General features: G+C 42.9%; 1 protein-coding gene across 1 annotated transcript; it reads left to right on the forward strand.

Annotated features, from left to right (window-relative positions):
* Positions 1-493: 493 nt before the first annotated feature.
* On the forward strand, positions 494-17,737 carry LOC138796699 (mesotocin-neurophysin MT). The gene is made up of 3 exons (XM_069976340.1): positions 494-694; positions 14,074-14,278; positions 17,550-17,737. Exons 1-3 carry the CDS (start codon positions 566-568, stop codon positions 17,597-17,599), a joined length of 384 nt encoding a protein of 127 aa, XP_069832441.1. The 5' UTR covers positions 494-565; the 3' UTR covers positions 17,600-17,737.
* The last annotated feature ends 606 nt before the right edge of the window (positions 17,738-18,343 follow it).

Here is an 18,343-nt window from a genome sequence, read left to right on the forward strand (position 1 = left end):
CTATCTATCTATCTATCTATTATCTATCTATCTATCTATCTATCCATCCATCCATCCATCCACATCATCTTATTCTCTCGCCTTCCTTTTGCCGCCTTCCATACAATATTATATTTAGGGAGGAAACTATTTTCCTTCCAGATGAGGAACATTTATTCTGTGCTCCTTCTATATTAGGAACAAGGAGACGGGGGCCCGGGTCCAAAGCTTAAGAAGGTTGTGACCACTGATAAAGTGAGAAGCGGCCGTTGCTGACCCTGAGGATGGCTGTAATTGAAAGGAATGTCCTATTTCCTCGCTGCATTATTTCTTAACACGTCCTGAAAATCTTGTTAGAATATTACATGTTCTTTGGCGACCTCACATCTTCAACCTTGGGCTAATAATTGAGAAATTTGGTGTGATAGTCAATGTGCTCTGACAATAGTATTCATGACGTGGCTGAGGGATGGGGGTGGGTGGGCGGAGACATATCCGATAGGGGTATATATATATACTATGGCGTGTGTCCAGGTGCAGAGGAGCTCCAAGGAACATTCCCACATCCTGACAGATCACCGGAGTCATGACAGCCATGTCTAATGTGCTGGCCATCAGCTTTTTTTGCTTCGTAGCTTTGTCTTCAGCTTGTTATATACAGAACTGCCCCATAGGAGGAAAGAGGTCGGTGATAGACTTCATGGATGTAAGAAAGGTAAGAAAACTCGAGACAATCCCTTCAGCCTTTCTGGCAGCTTACTGACTCTGAGCTAAAGCTTTACATTAAGTGGGTGAATACAGGAGATCTATAGGGAATAGTTTGCATTTTCTTGCATCTTTTTATATCTAGCAGATTGGTCTCCTGGATCTCCATCATTTTTCTCCTAGGAGCTAGGACAGTGTAAGACACCTCCTCTCCATAACTCTCTATCTTTAGTTCTAAAGGACCCGGTACAGATACATTGTACAGACTGTATGCTCTAGTTTTATCTATGTAATGCTTCATTTCTCCTGTGAGGGCGCTGTGGGGAAACTGAACACTTGCTCTTAGGGTCCTATTACACAGAGCGATTTTTAACGATGAACGACTAACATTAAACGATCGCAAACGAGATTGTTTATCGTTAACCTGAAATCGTTCACCATATTACACAGAACGATAGTCATTAGTTACGATCGTTGCTACAATCGTTTATTCCTTCTGATCCCAGTAAAACAATGGGCAATGTGCAATTACACTGAACGATTAGTGAATAAATGCGGAACTTGAGCGAACGAATGTGGAATTACAGCGAACGATTAGCAAACGATTAACGATAATTTTAGGTTCAGCTCTAAATCAGCGGTCAACGACGTACGAACGATTTTTCGATCGTTTCCTGCAATTACACAGAACGATTATCATTTAAATTCGAATGATATAACGATTTTTCGCACGATAATCGTCCCGTGTAATAGGGCCCTTAGATTCCTCCATAGATAACTGCTGATCGCTTGTGGTCTCGGCATCCCTGTGACCAAGCCATCATCTGGGGTCCTAAGTAGAAAGGCCAATTATTGTTAGCTTTAAAGTGACACTCCACCTTTTATCATCATGTCATTCTTAGGTACAATTTTCTTTGCTAATATGAAAATATTAAAGGGATACTCCAAGGGAAAAAAAATCTTTTTAATCAACTGGTGTCAGAAAGTTAATTTGTAATTTACTTTTGTTTAAAAATCTCAGTTCTTCCAGTACTTATCAGCTGGTGTATGCCCTGCAGGATGCGGTGCATTCTTTCCAATCTCACACAGTGCTCTCTGCTGACACCTCTGTCCATGTCAGGAACTGTCCAGAGAAGTAGCAAATCCCTATAGAAAACCTCTCCTGCTCTGGACAGTTCCTGACATGGACAGAGGTGGCAGCAGAGAGCACTGTGTCAGACTGGAAAGAATACACCACTTCCTGCAGGGCATACAGCAGCTGATAAGTACTGGAAGACTAGAGATTTTTTAATAGAGGTAATTTACAAATCTATATAACTTTCTGACTCCAGGTGATTTGAAAGAAAAGAAAATTGTTGGTGTACCCCTTTAAATATTTAATTAATTAATACTTCTGTTCTTTCTTTTTTTTATTACAATACACAGCTTAAAGGGGTTATCAAGGATTAGATTAGAAAAAAATGGCTACTTTCTTACAGAAACATCATTACTCTTCTATCTGTGTTTTTTTTTCATTGAAGTGAATGAGTTATAATCTAATACCTCACACAACCTGAGTACAGGGGTAGCGCTGTTTTTGGAAGAAATCAACTACTTTTTCCTAATCCCAGATAAACCCCTTTAATAGTCAGAGTGGTTTAGTTCTGCTAAATTAAAGAGATACTCCAGTGACACTTTGTTTCTTTAAAATCAACTGGTGTCAGAAAGTGACAGAGATTTGTAATTTACTTCTATTAAAAATCTCAAGTCTTCCAGTACTTATCAGCTGCTGTATGTCCTACATATGTATGTCTTTGACATACAGCAGCTGATAAGTATTGGAAGACTTGAGTTTTTTAATAGAAGTAAATTACAAATCTCTGGCACTTTCTGACACCAGTTGATTTGAAAGAAAAAAAAAATCGCTAGAGTTGCCCTTTAAGGTACAACTATGACTCACAGTCTATGAGCAGTGTACTGACATGTTACAATATGTACACTATTAATATAATAAGTTAAAAAAAAAAAGGTTATCCAGCATTATAAAAACAAAAACATAGCTGCTTTCTTCCAGAAACAGCGCCACCCCTGTCCTCAGGTGATGTGAGGAATTGAATCTTGGCTCTATTCAGGCTATAGCCAACAGCAAAGGACACACACTATGGCCAATGTCAGGAAGATGTAGTAGCAGATGTAGCAGAGCTGAAATGAACAGAACTTTCTTTGCTTTGTGCACCAAAAGTGCCTAAGGGCAAACTCAGCTCTGCTATATTGACATACATAGTTCTTTATATCTTTAATCCCAAAACACTAGTTTATCTGGGAAGAGCAAAAGGCACCATAGAACCATTTAAATGACAAATTCAGCTCTGCTACATCTGCACTAGTAGGTGCAAATTGTACAATAATAACTCTATTTAGGGAGTTATCAGAAGGCACACAATCATTGAGCTCTGGTACATATGCATCTGTTACTACATTATTAGGGGGCTATCACAGGGTGTAACTAATTCAGCTCTGCTATATATCCCCACTACAAAGCTGGTGTAAATTTTATAAATTAATGATGAAATCAGCTCTACTACATCTGCATTTGTAAGTTGGCGTAAAACTCACTACATGATTAGGTAGTTATCACACAAGAGAGTCATTTAAAGGGGTACTCCAGCAAAAAAAAATTATTTTAAATCAACTGGTTTTAGAAAATTATACAGATTCATAATTTACTTCTATTTAAAAATCTTAAGTCTTCCAGTACTTATCAGCTGCTGTATGTCCTGCAGGAAGTGGTATATTCTTTCCAGTCTGACACAGTGCTCTCTGCTGGCACCTCTGTCCATATCAGGAACTGTCAGAAGCTGGAGAGGTTTTCTATGAGGATTTCCTGCTGCTCTGGACAGTTCCTGACATGGACAGAGGTGGCAGCAGAGAGCAGTGTGTCACACTGGAAAGAATACACCACTTCCTGCAGGACATACAGCAGCTGATAAGTATGGAAAGACTTGAGATTTTTAAATAGAAGTAAATTACAAATCTGTATAACTTTCTGAAACTAGTTGATTTGAAAGAAAAATATTTTGGCTGGACAACCCCTTTAAGTTACAGATTCAGCTCTGCTATGTTGGTATCAGGGAGCTATTAGATGGCATGAGCATATCTTTAAAGCACAAACTCAACTCTGCTACACTTGTACCTATAAGTTGGTCTAGTGGGCTAATACTTATCTGTGTAATAGAGTCCCCACATTGTTATGCAAACATAGGAGGGTGACATCAGGCAGGCACAGCAGGTGTTGCACAGATGACAAATCCAGCTCTGCTACATCTCCATAACTTGGTTGAATAGAAGAATACAGTGTCAGTACCCATGTGAACAGCTCATACAGTGCCTCCCGCAGCTTCTAGACTGGTGAGAGCCTGCACAGGTACAAGGCTAGATGAGAATAGGAGGACAATACCATGTCTCGGGAACAATGCAGCTGTGAAGGACGATGAGACACCCTCATGTGACATGTATATGGGGGGGGGGGGAGTGACCATACACTGTACATCATGTGCACAATGCTACTGCTGGGCATTCATACCTACACAATGGGGATGGCCGCAGATGTAGCAGAGCTGTACGCACAAATCCATACAGGACAATCCATGAAATCCTGCTTTCGTCAAAGAATCCTGCTTTTGCAGCAATTCCAGCATTGCACACCTTTGGCATTCTAGCTATTAATCTATTCAGGTAAGCTGGAGAAATTGCCCCCCACACTTCTAGAAGAAGCCCCCACAAGTTTTATTGGTTGGATGGGCACTTCTGGCGTACCATACGGTCAAGCTGCTCCCACAACAGCTCAATGGGGTTCAGATCTGGTGACTGCGCTGGCCACTCCATTACCTATGATAGAATACCAGCTGCTGCTTCTGCTGTAAATAGTTCTTGCACAATCTGGAGGTGTGTTTAGGGTCATTGTCCTGTTGTAGGATGAAATTGGCTCCAATCAAGCGCTGTCCACTGGGTAGGGCATGGCGGTGCAGAGTGATAGCCTTCCTTATTCAGAATCCCTTTTACCCTGTACAAATCTCCCACCTTACCAGCACCAAAGCAACCCCAGACCATCACATGACCTCCACCATGCTTAACAGATGGCGTCAGGCATTCTTCCAGCATCTTTTCATTTGTTCTGCGTCTCACAAACGTTCTTCTTTGTGATCCAAACATCTCAAACTTGGATTCATCCGTCCACAACACTTTTTTCCAGTCTTCCTCTGTCCAATGTCTGGGTTCTTTTGCCCATCTTAATCTTTTTCTTTTATTGGCCAGTCTCAGATATGGCTTATTCTTTGCCACTCTGCCCTGAAGCCCAAAATCCCGCAGCCGCTTCTTCACTGTAGATGATGACACTGGTGTTTTGCGGGTACTATTTAATGAAGATGCCAGTTGGGGACCTGTGAGGCGTCTGTTTCTCAAACTAGAGACTCTAATGTGCTTATCTTCTTGCTTAGTTGTGCAACGCGGCCTCCCACTTCTTTTTCTACTCTGGTTAGAGCCTGTTTGTGCTGTCCTCTGAAGGGAGTAGTACACACCGTTGTAGAAAATCTTCAATTTCTTAGCAATTTCTCGCATGGAATAGCCTTCATTTTTAAGAACAAGAATAGACTGTCGAGTTTCAGATGAAAGTTCTCTTTTTCTGGCCATTTTGAGCGTTTAATTGACCCCACAAATGTGATGCTCCAGAAACACAATCTGCTCAAAGGAAGGTCAGTTTTGTAGCTTCTGTAACGAGCTAGACTGTTTTCAGATGTGTGAACATGATTGCACAAGGGTTTTCTAATCATCAATTAGCCTTCTGAGCCAATGGGCAAACACATTGTACCATTAGAACACTGGAGTAATAGTTGCTGGAAATGGGCCTCTATACACCTATGTAGATATTGCACCAAAAACCAGACATTTGCAGCTAGAATAGTCATTTTCCACATTAGCAATGTATAGAGTGGATTTGTTTAAAGTTAGGACTAGTCTAAAGTTATCTTCATTGAAAAGTACAGTGCTTTTCCTTCAAAAATAAGGACCCCAAACTTTTGAACGGTAGTGTATATACAAAGTCATTGTGGGTTAACTAGATGTGTTAAAGGGGCACTCTGGCAGAATGTTTTTCTTCTTCCAACACAGGAGCCAGAAACAGCTATCTCTGCAAGCTAAGTGCTTTTATATTGTATTTGTGAGCGAGTTTTGGAGCGTGCGAGTTTTTGATCTGAAGTGTGTTTTTGTCTCAAGTGTGGGACTTTAACCCCTTAAAGTGTCACTGTCGTGAATTTTTGTTTTTGCAGAAATCAATAGTCCAGGCGATTTTAAGAAACTTTGTAATTGGGTTTATTATCCGAAAAATGCATTTTTATCATGAAAAAGCAGTTTGAAGCTCTCCCCCCTGTCTTCATTGTTCTCCTATGGAGAGAGCTAAAGAAAAGACCAAAACAGGACAACAAAGAGTTAATCTACAAATCCCTCACGGGATATCTCCTGTGACAGTCACTAGTGACCTGTCTGAGCTCGGATTACAGCTGTCACCCAGCTCCGTGCCTGTAATCCTCTGTTATCTGCTTTCTGCTGCCGGCTAACTCCCTCCTTCCTCCTCCCCCCTCCCCTCTCCCTAGAGCAGACAGGGGACGTCTCCTGCAACAAGTCACAATTTTCAGATTTTTCAGAGTGGATGAAAAAGAGGAAGGAGGGGGGGACCTGGGAAAAGGCTTTTTACATGCAGATAATGGCAGATTTGGCTAATAAACCCAATTACAAAGTTTCTTAAAATCGCCTGGACTATTGATTTCTGCAAAAAAAAAAAAAAAAATACGACAGTGACTCTTTAAGGACAGAGCCAATTTCGATTTTTGCGTTTTCGTTTTTTCCTCCTTGTGCTTAAAAGTCCATAGCACTTGCATTTTTCCACCTAGAAACCCACATGAGCCCTTATTTTTTGCGTCACTAATTGTACTTTGCAATGACAGGCTGAATTTTTGCATAAAGTACACTGCGAAACCAGAAAAAAATTCAAAGTGTGGTGAAATTGAAAAAAAAAACGCATTTTGTTTATTTGGGGGAAATGTGTTTTTACGCCATACGCCCTGGGGTAAAACTGACTTGTTATGCATGTTCCTCAAGTCGTTACGATTAAAACGATATATAACATGTATAACTTATATTGTATCTGATGGCCTGTAAAAAATTCAGACCATTGTCAACAAATATACGTCACTTAAAACCGCTCCATTCCCAGGCTTATAGCGCTTTTATCCTTTGGTCTATGGGGCTGTGTCAGGTGTCATTTTTTGCGCCATGATGTGTTCTTTCTATCGGTACCTTGATTGCGCATATACGACTTTTTGATCACTTTTTATTACAATTTTTCTGGATTTGATGCGACCAAAAATGCGCAATTTTGCACTTTGGGATTTTTTGGCGCTTACGCCGTTTACCGTACGAGATCAGGAATGTGATTAATTAATAGTTCGGGCGATTACGCACGCGGCGATAGCAAACATGTTTGTTTATTTATTTATTTGCTTACTTTTATTTATAACCTGGGAAAAGGGGGGTGATTCTGCCTTTTTTAGGGGAGGGGGCTTTTTATTGACAACAACACTATATATTTTTTTTTTTACACATATACTAGAAGCCCCCCTGGGGGACTTCTAGTATATACACTTGGATCTCTCATTGAGATCTCTGCAGCATAGATATGCTGCAGAGATCCATGAGATAGGCACTCGTTTACTTCCGGCTGCTGCAGCCGGAAGTAAACGAGTGCCGAGCCGGGGACGGCGCCATCTTGGAGCGGTCCCCGGCCGGCTTCAAAAATGGAGATCGCTACCTATACGCCCTTTGTCGTTAAGGGGTTAATAATCTGGGACTTTAGATTCGGGGAGTTTTAGAGGAAAACAAATTGTTTACTTGCTTTTGAACACATTGTTTGCTTTTGTTGCTTGTTTTTGTTTTGTTTAGTTATACATAATATCCCCATAAAAATGAGCGCCATGTTTGACAATGCGGCCCAATGTACATCTTGTGCAATGTATGCAATCCTTGATCAACCGATCGAGGGTGCATACCATTGTGGGAGATGTGTGCATGTTGCTGGTTTGGAAGCCCAGATTCTGGATCTAAATGAGCAGCTGCGACGATTGAGATACATTGGCAAACTGGAAAGGGGTCTGCTTCTCACTGAGCAAGCGCTCCAAGGGGTAGATGGGGGAGAGAGTGATAGCATGGAGGCAGGGGCGTAGCTAATGTCTCTTGGGCCCTGGTGCAAGAGGTCAACTTGGGCCCCCCCTTACCACATACTGACTAACACAACCGCTGCTACTGAATAAAATCCTCTGTACATAGACCAAAATCACCTCATCCAGTCATATAGAGGTGGCCCCAGCTCTACACAGGCTCTATACACCATATACATTACAGTGCAAATATATCAGGTGACTCACAGGAGACGTCTTCTCTGATCGGAGTTCTTCCCTTTTCATCTTCTCCATCTGCCCAGGGCCACTATGAGAACTTTTTGGAGCCACGAATCCACAGAATCTGCCAGACAAACATATTAGGCTCCTCACACTGACACCATCCTCATCTCTCTACAAACTGCACATCTGTATTGGCCCCTTTACACCCTCATTTAGTGGGTAGCCTGACTCTATGTGACTCCCTTATAGTACATATCCCCCTATTGTATACACCCCCTGTGTAGTCCACCTTATAGATGGCCCCCCAATGTTTCCCCCTTATAGATGGCCCCCTGTGTTGTCCCTATTATAGATGCCCCCCATGTTATCCCCCATATAGATTGCCCCCATGTTATCAACCATATAGATGCCCCCCATTTTATCCCCCTTACAGATGCCCCCCATGTTGTCCCCTCCTCCTGCCCCTCCATCATCATACTACTACCCCTTTCATCCTCCTGCCCCTCCATCATCATACTACAACCACCTCCACCATAATACTACTACCCCTTCATCCTCCTGCCCTTTCATCATCATACCACTTCACCCCTCATCATCCTCTTGTTCCATCATCATCATACCACTACATCCTCATCATCCTCTTGTTCCATCATCATCATCATACCACTACATCCTCATCATCCTCTTGTTCCATCATCATCATACCACTACATCCTCATCATCCTCTTGTTCCTTCATCATCATACCACTACACCCCTCATCATCCTCTTGTTCCTTCATAATCCTCTTGTTCCTTCATCATCATACCACTACACCCCCATCATCCTCTTGTTCCATCATCATCATGCCACTACATCCTCATCATCCTCTTGTTCCTTCATCATCATACCACTACACCCCTCATCATCCTCTTGTTCCATCATCATCATACCACTACACCCCCATCATCCTCTTGTTCCATCATCATCATCATCATACCACTACATCCTCATCATCTTCTTGTTCCATCATCATACCACTACACCCCTCATCATCTTCTTGTTCCATCATCATACCACTACACCCCTCATCATCCTCTTGTTCCATCATCATCATACCACTACACCCCCATCATCCTCTTGTTCCATCATCATACCACTACATTCCCATCATCCTCTTGTTCCATCATCATACCACTACATCCCCATCATCCTCGTTCCATCATCATCATACCACTACACCCCTCATCCTCCTCTTGTTCCATCATCATCATACCACTACATTCCCATCATCCTCTTGTTCCATCATCATCATACCACTACACCCCTCATCATCCTCTTGTTCCATCATCATACCACTACATCCCCATCATCCTCGTTCCATCATCATCATACCACTACACCCCTCATCATCCTCTTGTTCCATCATCATACCACTACACCCCCATCATCCTCTTGTTCCATCATCATACCACTACACCCCCATCATCCTCTTGTTCCATCATCATACCACTACACCCCATCATCCTCTTGTTCCATCATCATACCACTAAACCCCCATCATTCCCTTAAAAACAAAAAAGTCTATACTCACCTGCATGATTTCTGTAGCCCCCAGGTCACACGCGCTGGCGGGCTTCTCCCAGCGGGAGGCGGGGCTTAGCGCGGAGGGGGCGGAGCTTCGCGGGACCTGTTTTTTTCTTAACGCGATGCTCCCTGCGCTGGAAGTACTTCCCCCCCCCCCCCCCGCCGCACACAGAGCTCCCTGGGGGCCGCAAGACAGCCGGGGGCCCCTGCCTCTTGTGATCGCGGCGGCGACCCCTGCGACCGCGGTCGCTACGCCACTGCATGGAGGTACAGGAGGAAGAGGCAGCTAGTTGGGTCACAGTTAGAAAACGGGGTAGAGGGAAGAGTGTGAGGGAGGCGAGTCCTGATCTGGCACACCCCAAAAAGTTTGCCAAATTGGCGGATGAGAGGGATGTTGATTCAGGGGTGGCATTGCTGCAGCAGGACACTGCCTCTGAAAGCCAGGGGAGTGTCTGCTCCAGTAAGGTGGGAAACAGGCGTTCAGGGCAGGCCAGGCAGGTACTGGTAGTGGGGGACTCAATTATTAGGGGGACAGACAGGGCAATCTGTCACAAAGACTGGGATCGTCGAACGGTGTGTTGCCTTCCTGGCGCTCGAGTCCGTCACATCGCGGATCAGGCTGACAGATTACTGGGAGGGGCTGGCGATGACCCAGCAGTCATGGTGCACATTGGCACCAAAGATAAAGTTAGAGGTAGGTGGCGGGTCCTTAAAAACCATTTCAGGGACTTAGGCAGGAAGCTTATAACTAGGACCTCCAAGGTGATATTCTCCGAAATATTACCTATACCACGAGCCACACCTGAGAGACAGCGGGAGATTAGGGAGGTAAATAAGTGGCTCAAGAGCTGGTGTAGGATAGAAGGGTTTGGGTTCATGGAGAACTGGGCCGACTTCTCGGTCGGTTACAGGCTCTACGGTAGGGACGGGCTGCATCTCAATGGGGAGGGTGCAGCCGTGCTGGGGGAGAAGATGGCTAAGAGGTTGGAGAAGTGTTTAAACTAGGGACCGGGGGGGAGGGCTACTACAATATAGTAAGTGAAGACAGAGTAGATGGAGAGCTGGGCCTAGATTATGGAACTGGGGGTGGAGCGGCGGGAGGGGTTAGAACAGTCACTAGTGACAAGAGGAAAGGGAATATGGACAAATATATTAACTGTATGTATACTAATGCTCGAAGCCTCACTAATAAAGCTGAGGAATTAGAGCTCATAATGGTTGAAGAGAAATATGATATAGTGGGGATAAGTGAGACCTGGCTGGATGAGAGTTATGACTGGGCTGTTAATATCCAGGGTTATAGTCTATTCAGAAATGACCGTAAAATTAAGAAAGGGGGAGGGGTCTGTCTATATGTTAAATCATGCCTTAAGCCTATTCTGCGGGAGGATATATGTGATGATAATGTGGAGTCTCTTTGGGTAGAAATAAGGGGAGGGACGAAGAATAATAAAATTCTTATAGGAGTGAGTTATAAACCTCCAAGTATAGTGGAAGAGTCAGAAAATCTTCTTATAAGACAAATAGATGCGGCAGCGAAGCAGGGGGAAGTCATTATTATGGGGACTTTAACTACCCAAATATAAACTGGAAAGCAGAAATCTGTAGCTCCAGGAAGGGAAGCGTGTTTTTGGAAATAGTAAAAGATAATTACCTTTCCCAACTAGTACAGGAACCAACAAGAGGGGGGGCACTCCTGGTCCTAATCTTAACCAATAGGCCCGACAGAATATCAAAAATAGAGGTGGGGGGTCACCTAGGTAATAGTGACCATAACATAGTAAGTTTTCAATTATCCTTCAATAAGATAATTAGCAGAGGGGCTACAAAAACATTAAATTATAGGAAGGCTAATTTCCAAAAACTAAGAGAGGACCTTGGGAACATAGACTGGGACAATAAATAAAAGTACACAAGAGAAATGGGACATATTTAAGAGCATCCTGGGTAAATCGTGTGAACGGCACATACCATATGGGAATAAACGTAGTAGAAATAAGAGAAATCCAATGTGGTTAACTTCAGCTGTAAGGGGTGCAATAAATGATAAGAAACAAGCATTCAGACAACTAAAACAAGAAGGTAGTGGGGAAGCATTGAGCAACTATAGACAGAAGAATAGAATATGTAAAACGCAAATAAAAGAAGCAAAAATAGCAACAGAAAGAAGGATTGCCACAGAAAGTAAAACGAATCCCAAAATGTTCTTCACCTATATAAACAACAAAAGACTTAAAACCGAAAATGTTGGTCCCCTCAAAAATAATCTGGGTGTAATGGTGGAGGGGGAAGAGGAAAAGGCCAATCTACTAAATACATTCTTCTCTACTGTATTCACAGAGGAGAATCCCATAACAGACGACATGACTAGGGATAATATAAATCCTCCCATAAATCTCACCTGCCTAACACAACAAGAAGTGGGGAAACGCCTTAAAAACATTAAAGTCACCGGGCCCAGAAGGTATCCATCCTAGAGTTTTGCAAGAATTAAATACTGTGTTAGACAGACCGTTATTCCTAATATTTAAAGATTCTATAACGACAGGGATTGTTCCACAGGACTGGCGCATAGCTAATGTGGTACCAATATTCAAGAAGGGGTCAAGGAGTGATCCTGGAAACTACAGGCCTGTAAGTCTAACATCTATAGTAGGTAAAGTATTTGAGGGGTTTGTAAGAAATGCTATAATGGTGTATCTTAATGAAAATAATCTTATGACGCAGCACCAGCATGGATTTATGAGGGATCGGTCCTGTCAGACTAATCTGATCTGCTTCTATGAAGAGGTAAGTTATAGATTGGGGGAGGCTGTGGATGTTGTGTATCTGGACTTTTCAAAGGCATTTGATACTGTGCCGCATGAAAGGTTGGTCTACAAAATGAGGATGCTGGGACTTGGGGAAAACGTATGCAAATGGGTAAGTAACTGGTTGTGTGATAGAAAACAGAGGGTGGTCATTGATGGAACATATTCAGATTGGGTTTTAGTTACTAGTGGGTACCACAGGGGTCAGTGTTGGGTCCACTTCTTTTTAATATTTTTATTAATGATCTTGTTGAGGGGCTACAGAGTAGAATCTCCATTTTTGCAGATGATACTAAACTGGGTAGAGTAATCAGCACAGAGGAGGATAATATCATATTACAGAGGGATTTGGAGAAGCTAGAGGCTTGGGCGGAGAAATGGCAAATGAAGTTTAATGTGGATAAATGTAAGGTTATGCATTTGGGCCATAGAAATAATAAGTACAGTTATGTGCTAAATAATAAAACACTGGGTAAAACTACTTCCGAAAAGGACCTGGGGGTATTGGTGGACAGTAAACTCAACTTTAGTGATCAGTGCCAGGCAGCAGCTGCCAAGGCTAATAAAATAATGGGGTGCATCAAAAGAGGTATAGATGCTAAAGATGAGAACATAGTTTTGCCTCTTTATAAATCACTGTTCAGACCACACATGGAATACTGTGTACAGTTTTGGGCATCGGTATATAAGAAGGACATAGGTGAACTAGAGCGGGTGCAGAGGAGGGCAACAAAGGTCATTAAGGGAATGGGTGGGTTACAGTACCAGGACAGGTTATCACGCTTGGGGTTATTTACGCTAGAAAAAAGACGTCTTAGGGGCGATCTGATCACAATGTACAAATATATGAATGGACAGTACAGAGATCTTTGTAGTGGTCTTTTTACTCCTAGGTCTGTAAACATGACAAGGGGGCATCCTCTACGTCTAGAGGAAAGAAGGTTTTATCATCAGCATCGACGCGGGTTCTTTACTGTACGAGCGGTAAGACTGTGGAACTCTCTGCCACATGAGGTTGTCATGGCCGATTCATTAAATAAGTTCAAGGGAGGCCTGGATGCTTTTCTTGAACAATATAATATTACAAGTTATGGGCATTAGATTTCCGGTGATATGTTGGTCCAGGGATTATTCTGGTTGCCATTGGAGTCGGGGGGGAGTTTTCTCCCTGTGGTGGGGTGGTTGTCGTCTGCCTCATAGGGGTTTTTGCCTTCCCTGGATCAACACACTAGGATTTCCCTTGGTTGAACCTGATGGACTCTTGTCTTCTTTCAACCTTGTTTACTATGTTACTATGTTACTATCCAAATCAACTGGTGTCCGAAAGTATACCTATCAGCTGCTGTATGTTCTGCAGGAAGTGGTGTATTCTCTCCAGTCTGACACAGTGCTCTCTGCTGCTACCTCTGTCCATGTCAGGAACTGTCCAGAGCAGGAGAGGTTTTCTCTGGGGATTTCCTACTGCTCTGGACAGTTCCTGACATGGACAGAGGTGGCAGCAGAGAGCACTGTCTGAGCTATGTCTGGTATTGCAGCATTGTGTTCTTCTGCTCTGCTCTTAAGGCGTCTTCTCTTACTTTTCAGTGTATTCCCTGTGGACCAAGAAACAAAGGCCACTGCTTTGGGCCCAACATCTGCTGCGGAGAAGAGCTGGGTTGTTACTTTGGCACCACTGAGACTTTGCGATGCCAAGAAGAAAATTTCCTACCTTCACCATGTGAATCTGGAAGGAAGCCATGCGGGAACAACGGAGGGAACTGTGCAGCCTCCGGCATCTGCTGCAACCACGGTGAGAACACACATGTCTTACAGACGCTAAAAACCTGAGGACATCTCTAATATTCCCCAATGTTACACTACATGGCTTCAGGAAGCTGAGGTATAGGGAGCTGTCTGCAAGTGCACAGTGATTCTGGGTCTAAATGTAAAACAGCTCCCCATATCTCAGCTTCCAGTATACTATGAGGCAATGTGCCTTCCCTCTTGATCGGAACCTTCTTTTCATAGAAAGTGACAACGCTTCTCCATAACGTATGTATGAGGGGTAAAGAATTCTTCTTCTTAGGGAATTCCATTTTTTTAAAGGGGTTATCTAGCCTTTAAAAAAACATGTCCGCTTTCTTACAGGAAAACAACCATTTAGGTGAATTTAGGTGAATTGTTATACCACACACAACCTGAGGACAGGGGTGGCGCTGTTTTCGAAAGAAAGTAGCTGTGCCTTTTCTAATTCTGGATAATCCATTTAACATTGTTTTATGATGCAATGTTCTATAGAGGGCAGCATTTTGTTTCTGATACGTAGCTCTAAACCCTCTGCATAGACATAGAGTGACATGATCAATGTAAAGGTCGTGTCCTGGAGATTGTAGTGAAACCTTAAAGGGGTTATCCAGCGCTACAAAAACATGGCCACTTTCCCCCCTACTGTTGTCTCCAGTTTGGGTGGGGTTTTGAAACTCTGTTCCATTGAAGTAAATGGAGCTTAATTGCAAACCACACCTGAACTGGAGACAACAGTAGGGGGAAAAGTGGCCATGTTTTTGTAGCGCTGGATAACCCCTTTAAGGGGGAGACAAATCTATGATGAAGTCTAATGAGATCTCCGGGTGAAGCTCTGTTGCAATAGACTATGACTGAAGAAGGCCCCAAGAGGGACAAGAGGAGACATCTTGGCTACCAATACTTAACTTCAGAGATGAATGGTCTCCACCTTGCTGTGGAGCTTAGGAGATATGGGCGATCTTTCTGTCTCTCTGTGGTCTCCTGTGACTTACATTGGTCAAGGCAAGGATTTTAGGCCAATGGTTTGAGTTGGATCCTCAAGAAGAAATTTAGAGGGACCATGGAAAGATATCGTACTTTGGCTCTTCTCATTCAGAAGATAGGTAAGAAGGAAGCTAAGAGAAGATGTTCCAATGAACTTGTCTTGAGGAGCAAGTCTGAGGAAAGAGTGGAGATACTCTAGAGTCGTAAGGTCGGTGTAAACAGTCAAAAGAAACTTGGCACCTTCCAAGTAATGTTTCATACAAGGCAAGCATCACTCTCGATCACCAACTGAGGAATTCCTCTTGGCAAAGAGAATGGAAGATACTTCTACCCCAAATGCTTAGAAAGAACAGGCGATCCAAGACATCCAAGAAAAAGATCTTCTCAGGATGGGGATGATGGAGGATGAGGCCTGAGGGGAAGCAGGACTTGAGATGACTAATAGACGACCAAAGACAGGTTTTCTCTTCTTTTTGAGATTGGGCATTAGTGAGGTGACATGACTTGAGAATAGTTCCAGATAAACTCACAAAAGTAGGGATAGTCTCTTTCAAAAAGTTCTCTGATATATAAGATGAGATTTTTTGGGGATCTAGTGGAGTAGGAGAATATATTGTACTCTTTGGGCTGCATTGTCAGGAAGTAGTGAAATGGAACAATGTAATCTCAATGGTGGACTCCTACTCGGAGACTGTGTCATGATTGACTTGACCCTAAGGAATTGGGTACCCAATGAATCTGGAGTTTCTTCATCAGTTATTGAAGTTCTCTGTAGCTCCACTGTATATACAAGTAAGGCAGAACTCATGAAACTGATGGTGATGGCAACCAAAAACTTGTCATATGGGAATGGAAGTGAAAGAATTAAGCTGATCTCCTCACTCACACCAAAGCCTTCTTCTAGGGTTTCTCTGACTTCATTGGGAAGAGTGTCCTTTAAGGACACAATAGTGACATAGCCCCTAGGATCATAAAATGTCATATTTCTTCCTAAGACAAAGTCAGATGACCCAAATGCTTGAGATCCCATAGTTCAGCTGAGGAGAAACAATTGAAGGTCAGTGCCGGGCCACAATACCAGTCTGCATTTTCTTGAGACTCTTCCCAAAATGTATCCAATTTATCCAATAATTCATCCAATTATTTTACTTGACATGTTGTTCTATACATACTCTGAAGCCAGGAGGCAAAGCGTTTTGTCCTGCCATGGAAGTCCCTTTTTCAGGCAACCTGGGTCTACAAAGGGTCTCCGAAAGGAAGGAAGTCAGAGATGACTATATTGGGTTGCTGCTCTCTCGTAAGGGTGATGGCCAGGGCAGAGTGTCTCCTGAGAGCAAATAAATTATGTAGACCAACTTGGTACAAACACAATACAAAGTACAAAATGTATGGCCCCCAACTTGAGGATTCCCATCATACCAAACGAGCTGTATAACCTCTAGCTGGTAGAAACCATAATCTTTTTGGCACTGGCTAGACTCGGTGAGGAGTTGAAGGGATTCCTCAGCTTTCACAGGGTGGTATTGACTAAGTTGCAGGAATGATTTTTAAGGATATTCACTATGAGCTTACAGTTCGTGACTGTGTGGATATAAAGTAGTCCTATGCTCATCTCATCATCATCATCATCTATACAGTCTTTTGGATTCAGATTCTATTCCATACCATTGGTGCTGAAAATTTGTTTATTCAGGTGCAGAATTATTTGGACTCTAGAAGTTAGTATGGGAGCTGTCACCAGTGAAATTACTGTGAAAGTTCTGCGGAAACTATGGAGTGGGACTTTACTTAGGCGTGGGCGTTAACCAATCAAACCATGTGGTTTATCCAAACCACCCCTGAGGACTGATCTCCTCATCCTCCAGAACTCCTATAAACCTTCATAACAATTGTACTGTACAAAAAGAAGAATGAGATTCTTGGTGTTGTCATATGTGTGTGTGGCCAGATATACATCGAGCCTCTACATGTTTTGTTTGCATCTAATCGGGTTCTTGACTTATAATAACATACATGTAGATATAAAATTTGTCTTGACTTAGTTCTGCTTACAAAGCTTATGAGTTTTACATCATGTAGGTATCAGTCCAAAACTGGGGAGAATTTTGAGGATTTTCCATACTGATACAGTGTAACATACCCTCAGCTGTGTTAGAAGGACCAGCCTTTCACCAAGAATTAAATGTGGACTCCAAACACCAATTGATCTATACAATAACACAACCTGGGTGATGTATCATTAACTATGTAAGGCTTTAGGACTATAATCGTCTCATGTTTGTTTCTTACAGAAAGCTGCACGATGGACCCGGCCTGTGAACAGGACTCTGTATTCTCCTAGTCGGTGTCATCAAACATGATAGAACTTCTCCATTGCAAACCCAATGACAACCAAACCGGCCATACAACCACAAGAAGCAGGATCCCTGCAGCCGCTGTGTATAGATGTACTGTACAGTGAATAAAGACCTTAAACATGGCCGCTGGGCTTACGTCTCTGCTTTCCACAACACAACCTGTGCAAGCCTAGACTGTAGTGCACTGACCCTAGTAGGAAGCTGAGATACAGCATGATGGGGGCAAAATAATCACTAGTGACCATAGTGGACACTACAGGGACTTAGGAGGACACCAGGGGAGTAAGGAATCTGCTCACAAGAGCTTAAAGGGGTAGTCCACCCAAAAAATTTTTCTTTCAAATCAACTGCTGCCATGAAGTGACAGAGATTTGTAATTTACTTCTATTAAAAAATCTCAAGCCTTCCAGTACTTATTAGCTGCTGTATGCCCAACAGGAAGTTGTATTATTTCCAGTCTGGAGAGCAGGAGGGGTTTTCTATGGGGATTTGCTCCTGCTTTGGACAGTTCCTGACATGGACAGAGGAGGCAACAGAGAGCACTGGGTCAGACAGGAAAGAAAACACCACTTCCTGCTGGACATACAGCAGCTAATAAGTACTGGAAGACTTAAGATTTTTTAATAGAAGTGAATTACAAATCTCTGGCACTTTATGGCACCAGTTGATTTGAAAGAAATTTTTTTTGGGTGGACTACCCCTTTAAAGGAGTTATCCAGCGCTACAAA

The sequence above is a fragment of the Dendropsophus ebraccatus genome, chromosome 7 (genome assembly GCF_027789765.1).
Source record: "Dendropsophus ebraccatus isolate aDenEbr1 chromosome 7, aDenEbr1.pat, whole genome shotgun sequence".
Lineage (NCBI taxonomy): Eukaryota > Metazoa > Chordata > Amphibia > Anura > Hylidae > Dendropsophus > Dendropsophus ebraccatus.